At 35.8% G+C, this 24,625-nt stretch overlaps 3 protein-coding genes and 1 long non-coding RNA gene across 5 annotated transcripts; 2 read left to right on the plus strand and 2 right to left on the minus strand.

The window, feature by feature from the left end:
• Positions 1-10,166: 10,166 nt before the first annotated feature.
• On the minus strand, positions 10,167-11,567 carry LOC110857200. Its single transcript, XM_022105809.2, has 3 exons — positions 11,377-11,567; positions 11,172-11,273; positions 10,167-10,917 (listed from the first exon to the last, which is right to left on the minus strand). Exons 1-3 carry the CDS (start codon positions 11,504-11,506, stop codon positions 10,667-10,669), a joined length of 483 nt encoding a protein of 160 aa, XP_021961501.1. The 5' UTR covers positions 11,507-11,567; the 3' UTR covers positions 10,167-10,666.
• Positions 11,568-12,717: 1,150 nt separating this feature from the next.
• LOC110857279 (L-xylulose reductase) lies at positions 12,718-15,837 on the plus strand. 2 transcript variants are annotated; one of them, XR_002548643.2, is made up of 5 exons: positions 12,718-12,940; positions 13,262-13,514; positions 13,585-13,690; positions 13,977-14,403; positions 15,626-15,837. XR_002548643.2 is itself a non-coding variant. In XM_035857836.1 (4 exons), exons 1-4 carry the CDS (start codon positions 12,889-12,891, stop codon positions 14,298-14,300), a joined length of 735 nt encoding a protein of 244 aa, XP_035713729.1. In that variant the 5' UTR covers positions 12,718-12,888; the 3' UTR covers positions 14,301-15,837. The 2 variants fall into 2 exon arrangements, 1 of the variants encoding a protein (XP_035713729.1); XM_035857836.1 differs by having other exon boundaries at positions 13,977-15,837.
• Positions 15,838-15,984: 147 nt separating this feature from the next.
• LOC118437958 lies at positions 15,985-18,982 on the plus strand. Its single transcript, XM_035857554.1, has 4 exons — positions 15,985-16,706; positions 16,802-16,871; positions 17,216-17,612; positions 18,081-18,982. Exons 3-4 carry the CDS (start codon positions 17,225-17,227, stop codon positions 18,860-18,862), a joined length of 1,170 nt encoding a protein of 389 aa, XP_035713447.1. The 5' UTR covers positions 15,985-16,706; positions 16,802-16,871; positions 17,216-17,224; the 3' UTR covers positions 18,863-18,982.
• Positions 18,983-22,465: 3,483 nt separating this feature from the next.
• On the minus strand, positions 22,466-23,832 carry LOC118438060. The gene is made up of 3 exons (XR_004836582.1): positions 23,626-23,832; positions 23,143-23,560; positions 22,466-23,073 (listed from the first exon to the last, which is right to left on the minus strand). It is a non-coding gene; the product is annotated as an uncharacterized LOC118438060 (long non-coding RNA).
• Between the last annotated feature and the right edge of the window lie 793 nt (positions 23,833-24,625).

Raw genomic sequence — 24,625 nt, forward strand, 5'->3', positions numbered from 1 at the left:
TTGGTTGAATTTTCCAACCTCCGAAGTTTGATACTTTCTCGATATGTTTTATTATTTATTACGTTTGGAGACTGAATAAATTATTACTAATCCTTAATCATAAGGGTAAGACGGATAATTTAATTTAAATCTGAAATCCATGCTGTTCCTGGGAAATTTCTAATGCCTCAAAATTTTATCCTGTAAAAAGTATTTATTTCTACTCGTAATCCTAATTCAACAATCCGCAGAAATTAATCCTTAGTCATTAGCAGAAAGGACATTTATCCACCCAACTCTGCCCAAATTTTGCACATGCCCAACCTAATTAGGAAGTAATGACATATTTGTGCTGGATAACGTCATCGTCATCGTGTAGGGTTGCCATCCGATCGGATAGGATAGGATATGATAAAAATAATTTTTATCCGATGGGATAAGTCCACTGTTCGGATAATCCGAGTCGGATAACTTCAGAAATATTATCCTATCCGATATCCGACGGATAGGATAGGATAATCAAATTAATTAGCAAAATAAATTCAAAAATTTCAAATAATGCCAACAATTGTCGGGTATTCAATTTGCATAAGCTCTGTTAAAATTATGTCAAGTGCACTGAGCACAGACTGAACTACTAAGGGAGTTGTAGGAATTAGAAGTGACACATATGTATGTATTTAACAAACGTCTTTCTGTAAGTCTCCACTTTTCTTTATTAGTTTGGATAAGTATGATACGCAGTATGTAATCAGTTCAATTTATCATAATGTCAATATTCAAATTAATTGCTTTAAAGCACCCACGGAACTAGATTGATTCTTTAAGCAACGGGAAAATAACCTTATATATTACCTCAAAGGGAACCGTTTTGTGTTTGCCATGGTAATAATTTTACATCTGCTTACTTTACTAAGATTTGACTGGAATTACTTAAATATATCCATGGATGAAAATGAAATACAATTGGAGATAAAATATTTGATTTACTTTCGCACCTACAACGTGTCCAAATTACACTTAACTCGTCATTTTTGACTTATCCGATATCCGTCGGATATCCGACGGACAACATCGGATAATCCGAGTCGGATAATTTGAAAAAATTATCCTATCCGACGGATATCCGAATCGTATTTTTCCTTATCCTATCCGACATTATCCGATCCTATCCGATCGGATAGGATAATCTCGGATAAAAACGGCAACCCTATCATCGTGGGTCGCTCGGAAAACTTAAAAACCTTTAAATTTGATGTTAGATGAGTACTGTCAACTTTTGCAATAATCGTATAGGTATATTTAATCAATTCTGTGTGACATCTCTTAAATATTATTGTATCAAACACCTCATTTTTGTCTCCATCCAGTTCTAGTAATTCTGATTTTTCAATAAATTTAATAATACTCCCGTCCCACTTCGGTCCCGTGCAGTATATCATGGTGGAACCGCCTAATATTAGCGAGATGATTGTATCAAGCGACACCGGATGTTTAATCCAAATCGCCAAAACTTCATTAAAGGTAAACATGTTCTTTAGCTTACTTTCTGTTCGCAAAATTTCACTATCCGCCAACCTGGCTGCATGGCCATTTATTGACTCCGAATCATTTCTAAACGTAACTGTTACGTTTGTTAAGTTAAGTACATCTAATGGATTTGTTGGAAACGAAGAGGAATATATATGCATCTTTTCCAAGAGCACAACAGATAACTGTTTGAGAGAACCAAACTTTCGAAAGTTTGGATCTTCGCAAACACAATAAATAAGATGCAAATCTAGGAGTTTGTGGAAGCCGGGTAACAAGTTCTCAACGATTACAGGAGATATACATTCTTGTAATACAAGTGCCTTAACCTTACCGTAACGTCTTGCAGAACCATAGAGTTGTCTGGGTATCTGACTATCTTCTAAATTTATGTGCAAAAGACGGCGCTGATCCGACCTTACAAACAAGCTAATTGAGTTACTAATAACTTGCACCTCGTGTAACATCTGAACTACATTTAATACTTCCATCTTAGTTTTATCAGTATAAAAGAAAATAAATGGCTCAAGCCGGCGAAAATTTGTCACAGTTGTAAGTGGATTAAAAATGCAGTGAATTATGTAAGTTGTAAGTCTTGGAAGACAAATTAATTTATTACTCGTCGGTGCGTATATATTTATAACGCTGCTGGAGTTGGATATTTGCATACATAGTAAAAATAAGTATCACTTCCTGGCGGTGCTCTATTTAATAACATATCTTTATGCATTATGATATCTACCAGTTGCGAATTGTTGCAGGAAACTGGAGAGATTATTTTACCAAAATCAACACCTAGTGGTCTCAACGGTTCTCGGTTCTCATCTAACCGAACCGGAACCGATGGCTCGGTTCGGTTCCGGTTTATACGGAGAACCGAACCGAACCGAAACTTTTATTACCGGTTCGGTTCCGGTTCCAAGTCTTTGAGAACCGAACCGAACCGGCCGGTTCGGGTTGAACCGAACTTCATACATAAATACATTAGCGAAGTTAATCATATTTTCGAAAAAGTTTTACGAATTTCCCGAAATACACATAGTTTCCAAAATGAAATTTTGACGTGGCCGCACTGCCAAAGTTCCCAAAATGAAACTTTGACATGGCCACACCCCCAAAGTTCCCGAAATGAAACTTTGACTTGGTCACACCCCCAATGTTTCCAAAACCAAATTTTGACTTGATGACACGCCCAAAGTTCCCAAAATGAAACTTTTATTTGGTCACACCCCCAATGTTTCCAAAACGAAATTTTGACCTGGTTACATCCCCAATGTTTCCAAAACCAAATTTTGACTTGATGACACCTCCAAAGTTTCCAAAATAAAATTTTCACCCCCAAAGTTTCCTAAACGAAATTTTTACCCCCAAAAGTTTCTAAAATGAAATCTTTACTTGGTCACACCCCAAAGTTTCCAAAATGAAATTTTTACTTGGTTACACCCCCAATGTTTCCAAAATGAAATTTTTACTTGGTCACACCCCAAATGTTTCCAAAATGAAATTTTTACTTGGTCACACCCCAAATGTTTCCAAAATGAAATTTTGACTTGGTTACACCCCCAATGTTTCCAAAATGAAATTTTTACTTGGTCACACCCCCAATGTTTCCAAAATGAAATTTTGACTTGGTTGCACCCCAAACTTGGAATTGTTTTCTAACTTCAATAATATATACATAAGTGGTTTTGCTGTTGACATGTATTAGAATTTGCTTGTTTAAATACAGATAAGTTATTGGCTTATATGTGAAATTTCATCAGAAACACGTCAATTAGCATTGTTTGTTGTTTATTGCATATTAATAACACTACCGGTTTGACCCGAACCGCCGGTTCGGTCACGGTTTGGTCCGGTTCCGGTTCGGTTCCAACTAAAAAAAGTTCGGTTCTGTTTCGGTTCTTCAATTCTGGTTCTCGGTTCTAAACCGGTTCTTCCAAGAACCGAACCGAACCGCACCGTTGAGACCACTATCAACACCATGCAATTCTTACCCCCGCGACTCTACCAGATTATTAGTTTAATTGAGATTACAAAATTTCACCTTCAATTTGTGCAATCTAGTCGTGACAACACGACAGCATTAATAGGATTTAAACTGGATAGGTTTATGTATGTACATGCACTGCATTACACACAAGTTGTCAGCAGAGTTTATTGCAAAAAATCCAATTTTCATCATTTATTCCTTCAGTAAATTTCATCACTTAAAGTGATAATAGGTTGGAACCCCCTCACGATCAGTCCCGATATCTAATCAATAATCTGGTTAAAGTTGGATAAAATCGATGTTCTTGTTCGTCTTGAATATGCAAATATATGAAAACCCAACATACATATATATGTACATCGAACTTAATAGGTTTCCTACCTACGTACACACGCAACAATTTGCCGGAAATGTGTCAGCACACTTATGTCTATGCATGAAATATATCCTGCGTCCAATTTTTTTTAGAATACACACACCTGGCCAACCTGGAACGGGAATGACCATTAGTGGTGAAAGCCGCTTCCTCTTGTCGACATGGTTCTTAATCCGTGCTGCTGTGGAATCTCGTTGCAGTCGGGGTGCAAAATTATTGCATTCGTGCAAATTGTAGGTTGCATTTACTTAAATATTTCGCAAAAATTTATTATTTGCAAAATTTGAATTTGAATTTCTCCAGCTCAGTTGCACTTTCACCTTGGTGTCGGGAATACTAGGCCTCACGCAGGCGGTCAAACTCCCAGGAAAGGAATATGAGGAGACGTACTCATTGGATGGTTAATTGTTATAATTAATTAATTTCTTAATTGGCTGTAATTTTTTACATTGGGCGTACTCACAACGTCAACTTATTTAGTAGGGCAACTCATTTAGAAAATTTGCGAAGCGCAAAAAATTTATGTGAAGGGATTTGCAAAATATCTTCGCAAATCTACCAAATCTATTTACTTATTTATATAAAACAGTCATACAATACATAAAACTCTTATTTTATGCATTAATTTCTGAAATTTCTCTCGGTGTTGGTGGCTAGGATGAGTTTGTGAAGTAAAAACATGCCGAGTTGCTGGGTAAATTTTGAAAGAAAAACAACTCATGATTACTAGCAAAAAGTTGTGCGAAATCACGCAATTTCGCAAAACTTCTACAATTATCTAGGCATGTGAGATATACAAATGTTGACGTGAGTAATCAAATTATAAACTTTACATTTTCAGCCGATGCCCAAAAAATCGTTTTTTCGATTGTCATTGTAATCGGCGTTATAGGGCTAATTTTGGCCCTGCTTTTGTTGCAAGGGGCTCGAAAGGTAAATAAAATTTACATATATAATCAAATATCGATATTTAAAAAAATATATTTTTCCGGTTTAAGTATTATTTTTTTGAAAAATTATTTCTCGCAAGTTTTCCTCAAAATTATTGTCTTCAATATTTTCAGAAACAAGCCCGGAAACTGTTCGTATGGTTCTTTGTCCGATTCATAATAGTTGTCCTGCTATTTGCGAAATTCATCTACGACTGTGTCCACGTGAGGACGGGTGCCGTTCCGGATTTGATCGGAAGTGCGGTGAACGTCTTGTTCGACGCGTATTGCGCCTTCGTCGTTTGGTGCTTTTGGAAGGAGGTGAAAGCGGGTGAAAGCGATGGAACTGTCTAAATCTGGATTTCTGGAAGAAAATTAGATATCGATTTTACTCACATGTTTGACATTTGGCTTTCATCAAAGAGAATAATTTGTGTTTTCATGTTTTTCTTAAAGAAATTTTGTAAGTGCATATTTATGTATCTACATAGATGTGTTAGTAGATAAACAGGTTGCTGATTTTTCATTTTAACTAACTTTTTTACCAGTTTTATTTATTATTAAGGAGGAATACGTACGACCTATTCAATGCCAGATCTTGATGCCCTTTGGATATGTTGTAGGTCTATACGAGTGTAGAAAAAGTGAAGGAGGGTTAAGGTCCATGGGCCCTAGTTCGCCAGCCACACCCCTTTGAAGGGGCGCCCAATGCCAAACTAGCCGCACTAAAAAATTCGCCAAAAATTCAATTTTGCTCGGATTTTCAAAATATTTACATATTCTATCCCAGATAGTTGCTTTATCATATCCAATATCAAACCCAACTTTTTTGAAATTTCACACTTTTTCGATACATACCCCTAATCAGAAGATTTTAAAAAAATTGAAAATTTGAAAAGGGTCGAATTTGATGTTGGATATGATAAAGCAACTATCTAGGATCAAGAATATGTAAATATTATGGAAATCCGAGCAAAATTGGATTTTTGGCGAATTTTTTAGTGCGGCTAGTTTGGCATTGGGCGCCCCTTCAAAGGGGTGTGGCTGGCGAACTAGGGCCCATGGACCTTAACCCTCCTTCACTTTTTCTACACTCGTATAGACCTACAACATATCCAAAGGGCATCAAGATCTGGCATTGAAAAGGTCGTAAGTACTCCTCCTAAGTTCAGAGAGTTAGGTTAGCCAATTTTTGGCTATACATATTATTTAAATTTGTAAATAATTGCAAAAATGAAAATTTTAGAACCATAGGTACATATTTACATACGCATTCAGGGTTCATTACATACAAATGCTCTTATATTTTACCAATTTGGTCCACTTTTTCCATCACAGCACGTTGGTCCGGAATACTGAATTTCTTGGCCAAAACCTATTCTCACCGATTCAAAAACGAAGTACCCCCTTCAGTACCTTTGACATAGATGTTCAACTTCGGAAAGTTTCATTTGGATTGTTCAACCGGTGAAGACGTGGCGTATACTCAAACTTGGCTGATAACATTGGGCTAAATGGGGAAAACTTCAAGTTGAAAATCCTGCCTATTCCTGTGCTTTTCTGAGGAACCGTAAATGTATTATTAATCCCCCATATCTAATCTACAAAAACTGCTGCCACCAGCTGCCACCATTACAAATAGGCAGAGAGATTTGAATTTATGTAATTGAAAATTGCCATAAGCAAAATATCTGGAATGCTCCAATCATTGTCACGTATGAAATTTTCGAGTGTTCCAAATAACACAATCGCTTCGAAATATCTTGCCCAGTCCTGGGGGAAGGAAATATGGTAAACCAAACCCCTCTAAAAAATTTATTACGAGCAGGGGGATTTTATGAAGTGGTGACCCCCTGATGAGGCATAACTAAATTTATAATTTTGGTCCTATTTTCTTTGTTAATTAAGTTAGAGGACAGAAATACTTCATAAAATTATATAATATTGTCATTTTATGAAAATACATCCTCAAAATTATCAAAACAAAACTTTCAAATTTGTATTTTGACCACACCCCCTGGCAGTGGGTGTGCCGATAATGTCCAAATAATGGTTGGAGTTGTTTAGAGCTTGATTAGACCTTTCAAATGACACCCCACTTGATGGGGTAATGCAAGAAAATAAATATTCACCTGTGACCACACCCCCAAAGGGGTGTGGCTTCAATAAGAGTTGCATAGCTTATACCCATTGGACCTTCATATCTCGATCCCCGAAGGCAGAACTCGAAAAAATTAAATGGTTCGAGAGCTAGAGGTTTTGGCAAACAAATAAAGCAATCCGGACCACTGTGCACAGTGGTAAAAAGGGGTAAACTGTTAACGGTCGAGCGCGAGCTCAGCTTTTTTCCGTCTCTGTCGCTCACTCTCTCACTTCCACGCGAGGGCATTGACCCCGCAACCCTTCATCCGCATTTTTCATCAATAATTCCGAATTGTTATATTTTTAACTATAAATTTCCCCCAATTTCGTAATGTTATAAACAAAATTTATCTTAATAGAAAGTATCAACACTCTGTTGTCAAATAATTTTTATACCTTGTTCAGAAAAGTTTTGACTGTGACGATAAAGACCCTATGCAGACCAGAGGATTGCAGAAATTCTTGTCCAAAAATCTTATCAAATTACGAAATTCCGGGTGAATTAATTTCAAAATTTATAGTTAAAAATATAACAATTCGGAATTATTGGTGAAAAATGCGGATGATGAAGGATTACGACGTCAATTGTCGTCAATATCTTCGCGTCGGAGCGAGAGAGTGAGCGACAGAGACGGAAAAAATGACCGTGACTCGCGCTCGACCGTGCATTGAAAAATCAAGCATTTTTGCGAACTTGCGGCGCCTATAAAGTGGCGAATTTTGCGCATCTGCTCAAGTGCCAAACCAAATGTTGTTTCTAAAGACTTGGTCTTCCAAACTAACATGGTCAAAAAGTTATCTGCGCTGAACATGGTTTGCGCCTCCATTGTAAATGATATTTTTTAACAATATATTACATATGTACATACTTACATAATACCTAGTTTAACATAATATTTATCATCTTCATCAACATTTCTCTCTAGGTAGGTAGGTAGGTAGGTATTTATTAAGTTCGATTGATGTGGCCTCGGCCTTTACAATCATACATATTTCATTCTTAAATATAATTAAAGTAATTTAAATATTAGTTTAAAATAATAATTCTAATTCATTAATCAATTAATCATCAACATTTCTCTCTAATTAAATAAATAAATCAATAGTTACACAAGTAATTTCTTCTCCAGGGTATGAATGCGACTACAGTGGCTGACCAAATCTTGAAAAGCGACGTATTTGTTAGCACAAAAATAGCATTCATGCTTCTTACTATCGTGCCGTTTTTCATGTCGTGCTAAATTGCGCTTCGCGTGAGTCCTGTACTCGCATTTGTGGCAGGAATGAATTTTCTCCTTGTTCGCGGGGTGTACCGCCTCCACGTGGCATTTCAACACATTAGATGTCGAGAACCTTCTTCCACAAAATTGGCAGCAATAATTCCTCTGGTTCTCATGAAGAACGCTGACATGGCTATTTAACCCAGAGCCACTAATGAAAGTCTTGGGACAAAGTTTGCACTTGAAAATCTTTCGTGCAGATTTGTCCAAATGGATAAGTAAAATAAGTAACAAACTTCGGTGAATTTAGTTCAAATTTTTCAAATTTTGTAATGGGAAAAATTGGCAAATTTCCGTAGTTACGCAATTTTTGCTTCTGAAATTTACTAAATGAGAAATTTCAAAAGGCAAGGCATGGGTAGCTAATGGAGATTTATTGATTTTTCCTATTGTAAAATTTTCCATGTTTATGAACAATATTTTTCGAATTATGTACATAAATATTAGCTCTAGCGATGCGCCAGTCAATTATTTATCAAGCCAATTTTTTTGCCAACTTGCGAACTTTATTTTTTTGCAAACGTTGCTATAACGATAACAATGGATATTATAACGATGCGAAATCGAAATGAATACCCTCAAATACACATCATGTTGATTTATTTAGCTCGTGAAGTTTCATGGCTCCCATTTGTGCGAAGCTTCTCCCACAAGTGTTGCAATTGAACGGCTTCTCCGTCGTGTGGGTGAAAATGTGACCCTCAAGGTTTGACCGTAATTTAAATTCTTTACCGCAAAGTGGGCATGGAAACTTGACTGGATTTTCGGAGTGTTCGGTTTTCACGTGTTGGGAAAGATACCGCTGTTTTAGGTAGGTTTTCTCACAGCCGGGTAATGTGCATGGGAACCGAGGTCGTTCCTTCGGTCCGTGCACGTCGTCCATGTGTCTTCGTAGATTGCGGGGATCGAAAAACGTCTGATGACAAACATCGCAATGTGGACGTTTCCGGTTGGTGTGAACTCTCCTTATGTGGCCAAGGTGACCGGGTTTTTCAAAACTTTCCCGCAAGCCTATGTGCGTTGTAAAGTTAGCTGGCGGTTTAATTTAAATGTAGCAAACTTTAGTTAACCACCCTTCAACGAGTGTGATTAACTACGAGAAAATGCATTATATCAGGGAAGCTATGTATGTATAAGCGGGAGGGGGAATTCAGGAGTTTTAATAAAACTTAAAAAAACTGTGAGATCCAAAATTTAAGATTGCGATAGATTGGAAAATGCCCTAATTTTCGGAAAGATAATGTTTAAATTTAACACTTTTGGTAGCTGTAGAAACTTAAAATTCCGACAAATTTCAGGCCACGGAGAGAAGATAGGGAAAATCAATTACTCCACAGAAATGACAATTGTCTTCTTCCAAACCATAACCACGATTTTCCAGAATGAAAATTTATCAATTTAACAATAATTGTAGGCTCACCTCACATTTCATCTTCGCGACGGAATCGTGTGTGACGAGATGCTTAGCAATGTACGTCTTGGTTTTATACGTCTTTAAGCACTTGGGACATTTCCAAGTCCATTGCTTCTTGGCCTGGACATCCATTTGATTCGGTTGAAAGATGTTGGTTAAGTTCACTCGCTAGGAACGGTTTAATAGACACTGAGGAAAACTAATAAAGTTAAAGGTTATGTGTCAGCAAAATTTGAACGTGGAAGAGAAAACTAATATAGAAATTTTATTTTTTACAGCTAAACTTCTCTTATTCAGCCTCGTCGTGCTTACAAGTATTACTGGATTGAATATGTATACATATTTAAATGCGTGGTGGTTCGTGTCCTTCGAACGGGTTGAAAATAAACCTTTTCATACCAGAGGATCTGAAAAGGTTAACATTTTGAACTCTAACAAATGTCGACCCTTCACTTACTTAAATACATGAACTCAAATAATATTACGCACAGTGATGAGCATATTAAATTGTACGGTAGAAAAACTGTTCTGTAAAAGTTAATATATTTTTTATTAGATATGTCATATGTGTCCATTACTTTAAAATGGAAATGTGTTTCATGCAAGTGAAAGATTTTTGGGCCTACTCACGCCAACACAGTGTTGGCAAGACCCGCATATTTCATTCAATTCTTGCAATTTTGTTCATATCTCAATTTACGGAGCTTTTTATACATCAATGCACAATACATTTTTGTTTAGCTTGTTTCCCTTTCTTATATTACAACATTAAAATATGTATGTTGAGTCGATTCACGTGGTCATATAGGTAACTTGGAAAATAACTTTTAAAAATAAAATGACGCCATTGATATGAAAAAGTGTACACTGATTTTTAAACTATCTAATTTCCTTACAAACATCTTCAAAAATTTATGAAGGATTGCAAGTTTGAAGAATTTACGAATTTAAAAATGTTACCAGTCACTGCGTGAATTGCGTCACTATATGAAAAAAATATGACACTTTAGCATAGCTACTAAATAATCAAGGGACAGCAATAATGTCCACTTCGGTTTCCACACAAAGTTCTAAAAATCTGTCGTCCGTGTGATAAATGATGGCACGAAGGTCAACCACTTGACCTGAGAGGATTTCATCTGGCGTTACGCTAAACTTGACGGTGTACATGAGATCCGGCAGAACGGCCGAGTTAGGCAGGGCGATGTCAAAAAGTCGATACCTTTCTCCATCAAGAACTAGGTCACATGCTAAACCTAAACCGGAAGCGGAAGCATCTGAAAATAATACAGAGTTAGATTACTAAATTTTTTAAGTAATTATGCAAATAATGATATAACATTTATACAAATTACGCAATCACATCAATCTTCAACATCTTAATCATAAGGACAATTCGCAAATAATAAAATTAATCACTTGAGTAAATTGAATTTTAAAAATTACGTAATAAAATACGTATTTCGAAATAAAATAAATTGTTAACATTTCCAAATTTAGAAGACTTGGTTACATTTTATGTTAAACTTACTCGGAATAAAGTCGTATTCAATGTTGTAAACCTGACCCGGCATTAGGGAGCATTTTCCTTCACAATTAGAAACTCTGAGCTGGATTGGGGTTCCATATCCACCTTTATGATTTATGTACATAAAATTTTAATTAAAAATTGTATTTTTTGCAAAATTGAAATGAAAATATTTTTTTGCAAAAAAATGTAACGTATGTAAACTCACCACATCGCGTAATATTTGTCACGACTCCGTTAATTGATTGGTCATTAGCGTCGATGGCAGCGCTAAAACTTGGTGACGCTGTGACCGTCACCAGAGCGCAGATGAGAACAAATTCGGCGAAATAATTCATAATTAGTCCAACTATTTTTTGCAATTGGAATCTTTGAGGGAGGGATTGAATACAAATTTGCCACCTGAACAGGGCCATATTTATATACCTGCAAATAATTGACGTAATCCGATAAGACACAAGTAGAAAAAATTCCAAGCACTTTTTAAGTTACCGGTAATATTTGCATAAGCGAGGGCTCGCTTATCCAAACCAGGAATTAAAAATTAATTAAATATTTGCTTACGTCAATTCATTAACGTCATACGTACAAAAAAGTCAGCTTATCGTATTGTTCCTCGAGGACAATCGGCACCGTTGAAGCGGATCTAGATAGATTTACGCGAGATCAATCAAACATAAGATAGGATGGATTATTGTGACATTTGTTGGAACGCACAAAAATGTAGTGATATTTCATACTGTAAGCGATTCAAGAAAGCAAATTGTTGCATTAAAATAGGCAAATTAACATAATTTCTATTAATTATACTCAGTTTACATGATAATTATGTACAGAATCAAAAATTCGGTAAATTCATATAAATAAATAACGTACTGGAAGTAATTTTGTAATGAGTCCCTACACACATTTACTATTAATTTTTAAAATTTGAGAAATTTTTCATTACCACATTACTAATCCGTAATCCCCTTTATTACTTCATACAACTGTAGAGTATAGCATATGTATGTAAATATGTTACGTCGGTAGAATCGCGGAGGTAGGAACTGCATGGTGTTGATTTCCAAATATTTACTTAAAAGGTGACTACCTTAAATGTCATTCAGCTATGGAGGAGAAATTTCAAAATATAATATCTCGATAGTAGAAAATTGCTGGATATATCTGCACTTGTCTCGTATGTTGTTTAATACTTGTACCCCCCGTTTTTCATGTTTTCATTAAAAAACGTATTCCTCCAAGTCGATTGCAGTGTGCATACAAAACGGAGAATGTTTTATTTGACAGAAAACAGTCAGTGTCAGTAGGTGAAGAGTAATCAGGGAGAGCAGTAAAGCAATTATGTACATACATCGCATTCCCCAACTTAATGTACATATGCATATTATTCGCGAATATTTGCAAAAATTGGGTTATAACTTTATTCATTCATCGCTTCAAGTCTCAATCTGTAGCAGTTGATGTACATTATGATCAAATGTGACAAGGAGTATACACAAACACAAACAAGTTGGTTGTTGTTTTCATATAAAGATTAGATATGTACATATATAAAAAATTACATCATCATCATCTTCAGACCAAGGGCATTTTGCATCATCTGTTGAATTGAATTCCTGCACTTTATTCTGTATTCACACTCAATCCTGCAACATATTATATTGTCCTAACTTTGCTTAACTGTCAAGATTTATTTATAACACAAAATTAATTTACAATGTCGTTAAACTTGGAGGGGAAAAAGTTCCTCGTAACTGGAGCTGGTCGAGGTAACCATCCTAATATATATATTTCAAGATTATTTCAAAATTTTAATTACACACTTATAAAAAGGGTGTTAACATAGTTTCCGGTACATATTCATGCCACCAAATTGGTCTTGATAAGTATGTAATACCATGTAGTAATAACTTGGTATTAAAATTTTACCATATCGGTAGCAAATTTTTACAGTTCGGTATAATTTTACTACCAAGCGGTAACAACCTACATATGTAGAGAGGACTCAATACTGAGACCAGCCTGGCTAAATATCGTAGATTTCTAACAGTACATACATCAGTACGTATATGAAATTAATTTTAATGCAGGAATTGGACGTGGCATTGCCGAGAAATTATATCAACTTGGTGCAACTGTACACGCAGTTTCTAAAACACAATCGAATTTGGATCAATTAAAAACCAAATGTCCAAACATGAAGACTTACAAGGTCGACTTATCAAATTGGGAGGAAACTAGGCAAATCATTTCTGCCATTGAATGTGTTGATGGTCTCGTTAATAATGCCGCAATTTTGATGGATTGTTCCATCATGGAAGCCAAATTGGACGACTATGACTTGTATGTATTTATGTAAAATTCAAAATCTAGAAAAAAATATTCTGTAACGAAATATAACTATTTTTTACAGAATTTGGAAAACCAATGTATCCTCTGTATTAAATATCAGCCAGATTGTTGCTACAAAAATGATAGAAAATGGAAAATGTGGCTCCATTGTAAACATTTCTTCCAACGTAATTGATCAAGTATTACATATACTGTTAGAAATCTGGTATATGGTATTTAGTCAGGTAGGTATTGACCTCACGGTATTAAAGCTGTCACCGCTTGGAGTTGAAACTATACCGGTCTGTAAAAATTTGCTACGTATATAGAAAAACTTTAATACGGAGCTATTACTGCACAGTAATACTTATCAATACCACTGGGTATTATTTTAATACTGGATTTCTAAGAGTGTACCCTTTATCTAAAACATGTTTCTTATTCATTTTAATTAATATGTATCAATTAATTAAGGTTGTTAACGCTGGTGCTCCCACCTTATCGATGTACGCGTCCTCAAAGGCAGCCTTGGATCGATTAACCAGCTCAATGTGCCTCGAATGGGGAAAGCACAATATTCGTGTCAACTGCGTTAGTCCTTCCATCACGGAAACGGATATGATTGGAGATTTTAAAGAACAAAAGGAAATCTGTGCCGAATTTATTGCACGTACCCCGCTGGGAAGACTGTTAGTCGTGGAGGACGTCAGTGGACCAGTACTTTTCATGTTGAGCGACTTATCAAAAATGATATCTGGGCAACAATTGATCATCGATGGTGGATATAATTGTTCCTGATTCACGAAAATATGTATCCGTGATGCGTATAGTATACTCTTACGTAGTATTAAAAATAATGTGACGCTTTCGAAAATCAAATGCACTCTGAATTCTATATCCAGTAAACGATACTCAATTCAGAGTTAACTTTACCCTTGATTAGGGTTTTACATTGTCAGTGTCAACGGAATAAATGTCATGTCATGTCATAAATGTCATGACATGTCAATTTGTCAATTTTTTGTCATAAATGTCACAGCTTCAAAATGTATGACATTTATGACAAATATGACGGACATTTATGACATTTGTCATAACTGTCAATCTCAATATACCCCGTGACCAGGTAATCTTAGCAGTAGCTATTAAAACTTCTTTCTCTCATTGCAATTCAACGAGTCAAGAAATGTTCTTGTTTTATCGCCATCCGCTCGTATTTATATATATTTAATTGTAAGTATAACGTCAAATTTAATTACCTTTCACAGTTTCATTGAAGAACTTTAAAGTTAGAAATTTCCTCTTTTCCGCCTGCTTTAATTTTATCTATAGTTCTCTTAGTTTGATTGCCAAGTAGATTCAGTCTCCCGGTCTACAACTGTAAATATTTAAATGTTGTAAGCATTGGTAGAATTAGTTGCAGTTAACTCTGCCAAGTTGATCGTAACTAGAAACGTTTAGAAAATATGCACCGAGCTGGCTGCAACTTCCTTTATATCCTGCTGGATGAATTATGTATCGAGTGAATTAATATATGACCTTACTAAACTCTGTCGACTACCAGTGGTCCAAGCTTCACATTGCTCTCATATTTAACGAAAAACATTTTATGTTATCCGAAAAGACAGACTTCAGGTCAATATAATTGGAAGAAACATGTCTGGAATCGACCAACTCCTCCAAATAAATGCTTCCAATAAAGCTGATGATCAGAGACAAACGGAATAAGTTGTAATTTTAGGAGCGAAAGTCAATTGACGACTTTAATTTTTGAATATTATATTAATATAATATTTCTAGTGTCGTTCGTAGTAAAAAATTATATGAGAGGAAAGAAGTGTAGCTGAAAAACAAAATATACCCCCTACGACGATTTTTTATTTGGGGAAAATGAGATAGAAAATGAAAATGTCATAATTGTCAATGACAAGTTGACAGAAAAGTTGACAATTTCGAATTTGACAAATTTTCATAAATGTCATAATTGTCAATAAAAATAAATGTCTGACATTTATGACATTTATGACATTTATGACATTTATGACATGTCAAAATGTCATGACAAGTTGACAATGTAAAACCCTACCCTTGATCAAGTTAATATTTCTCTTGATTTGATATAGTTTGCTTGTTCTTCTTTTAGAAGGGGAAACATTATACTTTTATTAATTTCATCCAATTACATCATCAATTTGAGAAATAATTCCTCCAAACATTGTAAATATGTATTTGAAGCCCAATTGGCATACCAGCTTTGTCACTGAGAGTGTATGGAAATTGAAATAAAATAAAAATAGTTTTTGTTATTCAACTTTAAAAAAATTTTGCAAAATTATATCATACATTTGACGTTCTCTTGAATTTAAATTTTATGACTCAACCTTCCCTTCTTCCATGTATTCAAATTTTGAAATTTTGAAACCTGGTCATCTCCGTGCGTTTTTATTACAAAATTAATATTTCGTTGCTTCTGAAAATCGATAATTTACAAATTTAGGAGGTTGGAACTTGATAATTTCCTTGTATGAAAATTTTCTACTTTTTTTCCTACTTTCTCATATCTCTGAAATCTTAATTTTGCCAGAGACGCAGGTTTCTAAATCATGATTTGAATACATAATAGTAGAAGGAAAAATTGGGACAAAAATCCAAAACCTGCATGCAACAAAAGAAAACTAGACAACGTTAAGTGCAAAGTTCGCCTTCACTTTGCGACAAACTTTCATATTTTTTGTGCACTCGAGAAATAAAATGGGGGCAGAAATTTGATTTACTTAATTTATGTAACTATGCATGATGATAATTTTACAATCAACTTATCGCTTCAAGAAATATGATGAGATAACGATAAAGAAATTACTTCACAGAATGATATCAACTTCAATTTCTACAAAAACTTGCAATTATGTAGCAATTACGGTAATAACTTATTAGTAATAAATAAGTTATTACTAATAAGATTAGTAAATTTAAAAAAATCGGTATGAAAAAATCAGAGAATTTAGTGTAACACTAACGCATCACATACGAGTCGCATGTGATGCGACGCGCCCCAATTATTTAAACAGGTGAGCCGGGATTGAATTCGCAAGTTGATTTTCATTCCCAATCAGCAATTGTTATTGAAATTATTAAATTTATGTAATATTACTGACTCTACATAATTAATTCGCCTATCTAAAATCCCAACCTGGCCTTACATAGGTGAAGGATTTCATAAAGTCTATTATAAATTATAAATACATACAAATTATATCTATTCTACAATTTATTAATAAAAAGTTATTTGCAATTAATAGGTCGGTTATTAATCTACTTGGCTTGCTCAGCGGGAGGTGTATTCAAGGAATAAGAAAATAGAAAAACAAGGTAATGATGAAAACAAAAAACATTAGTTTATTATCAATTGAAAATACAATTTGCATAAGGGGGGTATTCATGACAACTTCGTAAACGCCGGAACATTCCCCAACTTTACGAGGTTTGCGATAACGATCAGATTTTACTTATATTCCTTAACATGCGACACAATAATGCATTTATTATCGTCGTCAACTCTTTTTCGCACACTCGTCGTCAAATGGAAATTTAAATTTCTCGTCTCATTTTCACTTCATGTATTTTCATTTAGAATAAGTCATTCTCGACGTGAGTGACGTGAATACCCACAGTATTTTTCGATTTAAATAATGAATATTTCTTGATTTATGTAGATTTGAATAATGCCGTACGTGGATTCGCGCGAAGTTATCACCTGTATGATTGCCTTTCCATCTGAGGATGAGTCCCTTAATGGATGGTCCCGATGGTCTCACCTCATTCTTGGTTTGGAAAATGGGGACATAAGCGACTACATTCTGATCCACGCTAATTTTCACACCCTAAATGGAATCCTTCGAGACTGGGAGACTGGGGCCATACTCTTGTTAAAAAAGCTCTCGAAGGGCAGGATCCTTTCCTTCGGATTGCGAAAAAGTGACGATTGTCCACGTATTAAGATCTGGTCGCTGGATACCCGACAAGTGGAAGTTAACTTCAATTTGATGAATATGAGTTTCTCCGTGCTAAATTCTGTGACCGAACTTGAGGACAATCTCATCGCTATTTGTTGTACGTGAAAAATATTTTATTCAAGTATATTTAACGTTATACAAGTGGAACATAAATTGTGGGATTTATTTTATACATTCGGCACTACAAAAATATAATTTTCTCTAACCAAAAGTAACCCCCGTTGGTTCCTTTTTTGGTCCGTCCCTCAGTAATTTCAGAAAACGGTTGACCAAAGGCAAAAACATGTATTTGTGGCTATGCGTGTACATAAATGCATAGATGGAGCAAATTTGGTCGAGTATTTTTACGAAATTGTTGTACTAAATTGGTTGGACTTTTTGTTATTGCGCGAATTATTATTTTCGGTTGGGAAAAATTACATTTTCGTTGGACCGTTAAATTTGATTAATTTGAAGGCTAAATAATGTCACATAAAATCAACATTTTCTAGACCCACCCCAACCATATCAGGCCCTCGTCCTACCTCTCGCGTGGCCTAATTTGTGCATATTTATTAATTTTCAGGTGTCTCTTCCGAGGCGTATGACACCGTCCACATCTTCGATTCTGTAACTGGAAATTGTGTCCATTCCAATATTATGTATTTACATCGCGCACATGGCGTTCATCTCGCATCAGTGGCCAACAATTTCCTCGCCATACTTGGAAACTGTGAATATTTCTACACCTACAGCATCAATCGGCAAGAAGTGCGGGAAATCTGCAAAGTTAATCATGACAGATCCTACTCAACGGCGACACTACCAACTGGCGAAATTGTGGTGGGAGGGCATTTCTTAAAGATTTACACTGTATCATCCGAGGGTGAATTGACCCTTAAGAAACACCTTGATCATGGAAATGTTATCGACGTAATCATTCCAATTCATGGATATCGTGTTCTCACCGTGGACCGTGGAGCTGAGAGTCGAGGCATTATTCGAATCTGGGACTTGAGCAAGGAAGAAGATAACTGTATGGAGCAGGCTTATCAGGACACTGTTGCCAGCATAATTCAGGCTAGTGAAGATGAAGCGATTTGTGCCGCCTTGCCATCCAGTAACCTGATTTTGTTTGGGTATAAGAACGCCGTTTATGATTGTCGCATGGAAATTAAGAAGAAAGACCAAGTCGCCGAGATTCGGAAATATGCCAGACTTTTGTACCAAGCTTACGAGCAGAAGGAAGGGATTGGTTTGCTTGTGGAGGAAATTCTTCTGGATATTATTGCAAGGGCGGGCTCAATGGAAGGATTTGGATTTAAGGAGGCGAGAAAAGTTGGAGCCCTTTATTTTTGTCGACCGTAAAAGGAGGACGCGGGACATGTAAAGTTTCATATTCTGATATTCGAGTCTGAATATTTAATTGGTTATTTTATAATTTTATTAATTTCTGTCCAGTTGGTTATGATGTGGAAATAATGTTTTGGAAATTTTGAATAAAGCTTAAAAGTTTGACATATATTTCGTATCAGTGAAAACACGTATTCAATATCAGCAATGGGAGACAAAGTAAATGACAGTGAGCAATTCTTGTTAGCGTAATGAGGCACAATAAAAACTGTCAAAAGTTAAATTACTTATCTGGCCTTGACACAATTCCACCTTGATGAGAAAAATAATTGAATTTTTTAAATATAACTTCTAACTTGCTACTACCTATGTGCATAAGTAAAATTCACCTCGAATTACACACAAATTCACCATAATAAGAAACATAACGACATTTTATTGACTGCTATGCTTAAATTCTAACTTGCTAGTTCACACCCAAAATACACCTCGAGTTACAACCATGTCTATAATTTCTTCCATTATTTTTTTTTCCTTAAGCAGTTTTTATTACAGTGTAGCATCATTTATTCGTGACGATTGTGTCCTACATATTCATTCTTATTCTAACACTAATTACAAATTTCCGCCAATATACCAAAGTATTTTGCACGTGATACCTATCCTAATTTCCACGGGGGAAGAACCCTCCCGCCAAATTGGGTCAAGTTCTGGAAGTCCTCTATATTCTTCCAGATTACCTAATCCTAGATCCATCTCATCCTTAACGTTGCAAAGTGGCACGATAAAATGCATAATAATTTCACTTATATTGAACAATCTGTCTGAACAATCTGCGATTCAGGATGTTAGGCAATTCCTCACAACTTCAGGCTTATCTGAGGATGAGCATGCCACATTTTTCGTTCATCTTCTTAACACGTCTCATATTTCATTGGAAAATATCGATAACGAAAAATTTGTTACTAATGTATTCATCTTGTTTCACCAGGACAAGAATGAAATTGCAACTATCAGCTATTTGCATATTTTTCATTGGCATGCAATTCTACCCCAGGTAAACATCTCGTTCAAGGAATTAATTACGATAGCTCATAAACACACCAAACATCAGGGTGTAAAATTTAATCAGGAGGTTTTGGTAACCTCTTATCGACTCGAATTAGATTATGAGTCCATTCATAATCTGCGAAACAGGGACAGCTACGACCTTGCTTGGTCGCAGTATTATTTAGGGGTCCGATTTTATATGCAGCTTGGACTCCTCTCGAAGGCGTTGAACCTCACATTTTCCAGTAATTCTACCATATTGTATAACACGCCGGGATTATATGTTGTCCTTACATGGGGTACGATATGCGCTTATGATAAGCTACTTATGTATAAGTGATATACTGAGGCATTTCACGTCAGTTCGTAGCTACGTTAACTTACAACTTACGAAGCTTAGACGAAATTAATTAACATTTCAAATCCAATTGTTGCTTATGAACTTACAAAACCTTACGATGATAAAAGGCATGTTTTTCTTAAGATGATCTTCGGAAACTAAGGTTGTTAAGGGTTTACGAATGACGTGAAATGCGTCAAGAATTTGAGTACGGTGTGATTTTTGTGCTTGTCATTTCATTTGCATATTATGACGCATTAGCGAGAGACGAAGTTTATTCAACATGGAAAACCTAAATGGGCATACTGAGATTTATATATGCAAATGAGGTGACACTCATAAATAACTCCACTGTATATATAAATACAAAAAAATCGATGCTTATTGTTTGCAGGTATGGAAGATCTTCTCACCTATGTGGGTCGTACTGGGTGGGTTGGAACCCTTAAAATGCTTTTAATAGACCAAGCCGAGAACCATTTTTTGTACTGTATACCGGAAGAGATGCTCAAATATTCAGAAACCAGGATAACTTTTTTATTCGATCCGTTACAAAGAGAAGTTTGGGCTACATTATTATTATTCATTGTGATCGTTGGCGTTCTTCATAAAAATATGGACAAGTCGTTTCAAGTTGTTTGGGTCTTCTTGAATCAACCATTGAATATAAGGTTGAAAGGATGGAACCCCATTTTGGCCGTCGTAGTTTATTTTGCAGTCCTCGTCCTGAATAATATGTACAATGGAGAACTAACCAGCACAATAACGGCGCCATCGAAGCTTATTGGGATAAAAAGTTATACCGAATTAATTGAAAAAGGTGTGCACATTAAGACAAATTAATTCAGGTTTTTTCCTAGTTCTAAACACACTCTGAAAAATAATGCTACCCTTTTAAAAAGTAAAAACATTCTCAATTCTAGGATTGCTGCACTGTTAAAAACCTGGTCAGTAATGATTTAGTACAGGTTTTCTAAGAGTGCAAATTACACTAATCCTAAATGCAGCACAACGTTAGCCTGATATAGAGCAAAGTTAACCCTGAAATTGGTACATATACATACATATTTACATAGTTTACTTATTCTAGAATTCAGAGTGACGGGTAACATTATTTTTAAGAGTGTAAATTACATAATATTGCTAACATAGGGTACAGCTTGCTCACCCATAATTCATATGGACAAATAACTCCTGCGAATTTAAAGAAACACCAAATTTCCCGTAATTATACACAAGTCGTGGATCATTTAAATATGAAATGTGCCAACTTTACATCAGTCAACGAATGCTTACTCCACCATCGCGTAGCTTACTTGGAAACTTCAATACACGTGAAGACCCAAGTTTTGGAAATGAGTCGAATTAATTTGGGATTAAAGCGTAAAATGCGGTGTGATTGGATACCCGAACCCTGGACAATTATAAGGATACCAGTGATTTTTAGGTACACAAATATGTAGGGCAACCAAAATCGGTTTTCGATTTAACGGAAAATCGGTTTTAGATGTTATGAAACTAGCTTAGTAAAAAACCGGTTTAACACAATCGAAAACCGGGTTTAACACAATCGAAAACCGGTTTTTTTTAAAGAAAACATGTTTTCGAGGTACAATTTAACATTACTTGTTTTCCATTCATCGATTCTTTGTTCTGCAATAAGGTATTCCTGAATTAATGCCTAAATTTTGTTATACTCGAAGTTTTACCAGATTAAACCGGTTTTGAAGAAAATGGATTTTACGAAAATTTCAAAACCCTGAGAAGTCCAAAACCGGTTTTTACGAAGTCTTCCGGTTTTGGACGCCCTATATACATTTTTATTGTCATCTGAAAATATTTCCACTATTCTAGATCCCTGATGGGGTCCTCAGCGTACAATGTCATGATGCGTGCAGAGGCGTCAGGGTTATTTTGGAAATTCGAAAATGCTTTTCGAGAAGGTGGCAAAAGAAGATACAATCGCCCAATTCGAAACAGTGCTGAATTACATCGTCAAGATGATGAAACAAGGATGCAATTGTCGGGAATATTTATATCCTTGCTCAAAATTTATGGTGGTCTCTGCGCACTATCTGCGTTAACGTGGCTCTTTGAAATGACATTTAGAAACTGGTATCTGTAAAATTTAACCATTATAATTTAGGGTAACCAATAACAAGTGATAATATTTATTACTTATAAATACATAGATAATTAATATGTATATATTTAGTCAAGCACACCAGCCCAGGTAGAACAAAGTCAATTTCTGTATACTCTATTTGACTGAGAAATACTTGATTAACAATTATGTAGAAAGTACTTTACTTATAATAACATACTTATTACCAAGATCATATGAGAGCTCAGGGGGTGAGTCGGAAGGAATGAAATGTAAATTCAATTCATATTCTTTAATCGAACAGTAAATATATATGTAGATAGTTTAGTTAAGATATACAAATTATTTCTTCTCCAAGGTATGTTTGCGGCCACAGTGGGTGACAAAATATCGAAAAGAAACGAATTTTTTCCCACAAAAGTAACACTCATGCTTCTTACGATTAGCGTTGTGTCGTCTTTTGTGCATGGCTAAATCGGCCTTCGAATGACTCATGTACTCGCATTTGTCGCAGGAATGAATCTTCTCCTCGTTCGTGGGGTGTTTCGCCACCACGTGCCGTTTCAAGTGATGGGACGCAGAGAACCTTCTTCCACAAAATGTGCAGCAATGTTTCCTCTGATTTTCGTGCACAACCCGGCCATGCTTTAGTAAAGCAAGTCTACTAAAGTAAGTCAGCGGACAGAGGGTACACTTAAAAATGTGTCGTAAAGGTTTTTCCAAATGTGTCACCTGGGAAATAAATATGTACGCCTTTAATTTTCCTCAATATTTCATAGAAGAACGCATCCAGATATTTACCTCGTGTTGCTTCACGTCATACGATACGTCGTGCGAAACTCTTCCCACAAGTGGCACAATTGAACGGCTTTTCGGTCGTGTGAGTCCTAATGTGAAGATCAAGGTTTGTTCTCCATTTAAATTCTTTACCGCAAAGTGTGCACGGAAATTTGGCCGGATACTCAGTTTTTACATGTGCAGTTTTTATATGTCGCGAAATATGGCGCTGACTTAGGTATGATTTTTCACAGCCGGGAAATCCACATTGGAAACGAGATCGTTCCCTCGATCCGTGCAGGGCGTTTATGTGCCTCTGTAAAGTGCGGGAATCCCGAAACCCCTGATGACCGACGTCACAATTGAGATGTTCTCGGTTGGTGTGAACTCTTCTCACGTGGTCAGCCAAGGCGAGTGGGTTTTTAGAAATTTTCCCGCAAACCTAAGGAATACATTTTGAAGATAAAATTTTGAAAGGTTTTGACGCAAACTTATGTTAAAACTCACCTCGCATTTCACCTTTGCATTGGGATCGTGCGTGATGACGTGTTGATTAAGGTGGAATTTTTTCTTGAACTTTTTCGAGCACTTGAGACATTCCCATTTTCTCTCTGGCTTCAAATCCATCTGAATTTCGTTACAGCGAATCTATGCATCGGAATTTAGACTCGCTTAAAATGCTTTGGCTTGTCCAAACCAAGTTTCCCCGTCACACCTCGTCGTGTTCAAGACTGTTTTATTACTGAATAGGTTTTACACATAATGATTGAGTTCTAAGTTCACTTTACCCTTTTTCATGCCTAAAATTACCAGCCACGTTATAAATGGCTGCTTAAAGTGTGTTGTGTGTCCTTTCGAAGAATTTGGACCTTCCACTGCGTGAAACTTCCTGCAGGCTGAAATGTATTTACACGTGAAGGACTAGATGTGAATCCTTCCTGGTCGAATGCATCACATTCTTCCTTCCAGCACGGATTCATGTACATATGTACTGAAAATATATGTATTTCATGTTTCCCACCAAATTAGTTAACCAACATTCCATTACTAAATACATGTGCAAAAAGATCAAATTTATTCAATAGAAAAGTATAGGGTTGCCGATCCTATCCCATCCTATCCGATCGGATAATCCGACATTATCCGACACTTGTTATAACACGGATAAAAACGGCAACCCTAGAAAAGTACAGTGCAACACAAAAAATTGTGTACAATCTATCAGAAATTCGTGTGAATCCAAACTCCTATTTATATGTTTCCAAGGAAAAAATACGACAGTTATGTATGTACATGTACATATTCTCCAATTTCTGCAAGGTGATAAGATTGTTCTCTGTAGTGTAATTTTTTAGTAACATCCATGCTACGCAGAAGTGTGATGTCTTCTGTGGAAATAGCTTTCCAATTACGTATATAGAACAGAATTATTCGGTAGTCCGTCACATCATGGCATATCTTGCACTCTTAGGCAACTGGTATTGAATCATTTCGAATCATTACCAGA

This window comes from Folsomia candida, unplaced genomic scaffold (genome assembly GCF_002217175.1).
Source record: "Folsomia candida strain VU population unplaced genomic scaffold, ASM221717v1 Fcan01_Sc018, whole genome shotgun sequence".
Lineage (NCBI taxonomy): Eukaryota > Metazoa > Arthropoda > Collembola > Entomobryomorpha > Isotomidae > Folsomia > Folsomia candida.

Bases quoted from the DNA above. Each gene is read 5' to 3' on its own strand.
- LOC110857200 (XM_022105809.2), bottom strand. From the start codon at position 11,506: ATGAATTATTTCGCCGAATTTGTTCTCATCTGCGCTCTGGTGACGGTC. The intron at 11,274-11,376 runs GTGAGTTTACAT...TAAATCATAAAG, and splicing joins GACAAATATTACGCGATGTG to GTGGATATGGAACCCCAATC. The intron at 10,918-11,171 runs GTAAGTTTAACA...TATTATTTTCAG, and splicing joins TGAATACGACTTTATTCCGA to ATGCTTCCGCTTCCGGTTTA.
- LOC118437958 (XM_035857554.1), top strand. From the start codon at position 17,225: ATGCCGTACGTGGATTCGCGCGAAGTTATCACCTGTATGATTGCCTTT. The intron at 17,613-18,080 runs GTACGTGAAAAA...ATTAATTTTCAG, and splicing joins CAATCTCATCGCTATTTGTT to GTGTCTCTTCCGAGGCGTAT.
- LOC110857279 (XM_035857836.1), top strand. From the start codon at position 12,889: ATGTCGTTAAACTTGGAGGGGAAAAAGTTCCTCGTAACTGGAGCTGGT. The intron at 12,941-13,261 runs GTAACCATCCTA...ATTTTAATGCAG, and splicing joins CGTAACTGGAGCTGGTCGAG to GAATTGGACGTGGCATTGCC. The intron at 13,515-13,584 runs GTATGTATTTAT...TATTTTTTACAG, and splicing joins AAATTGGACGACTATGACTT to AATTTGGAAAACCAATGTAT.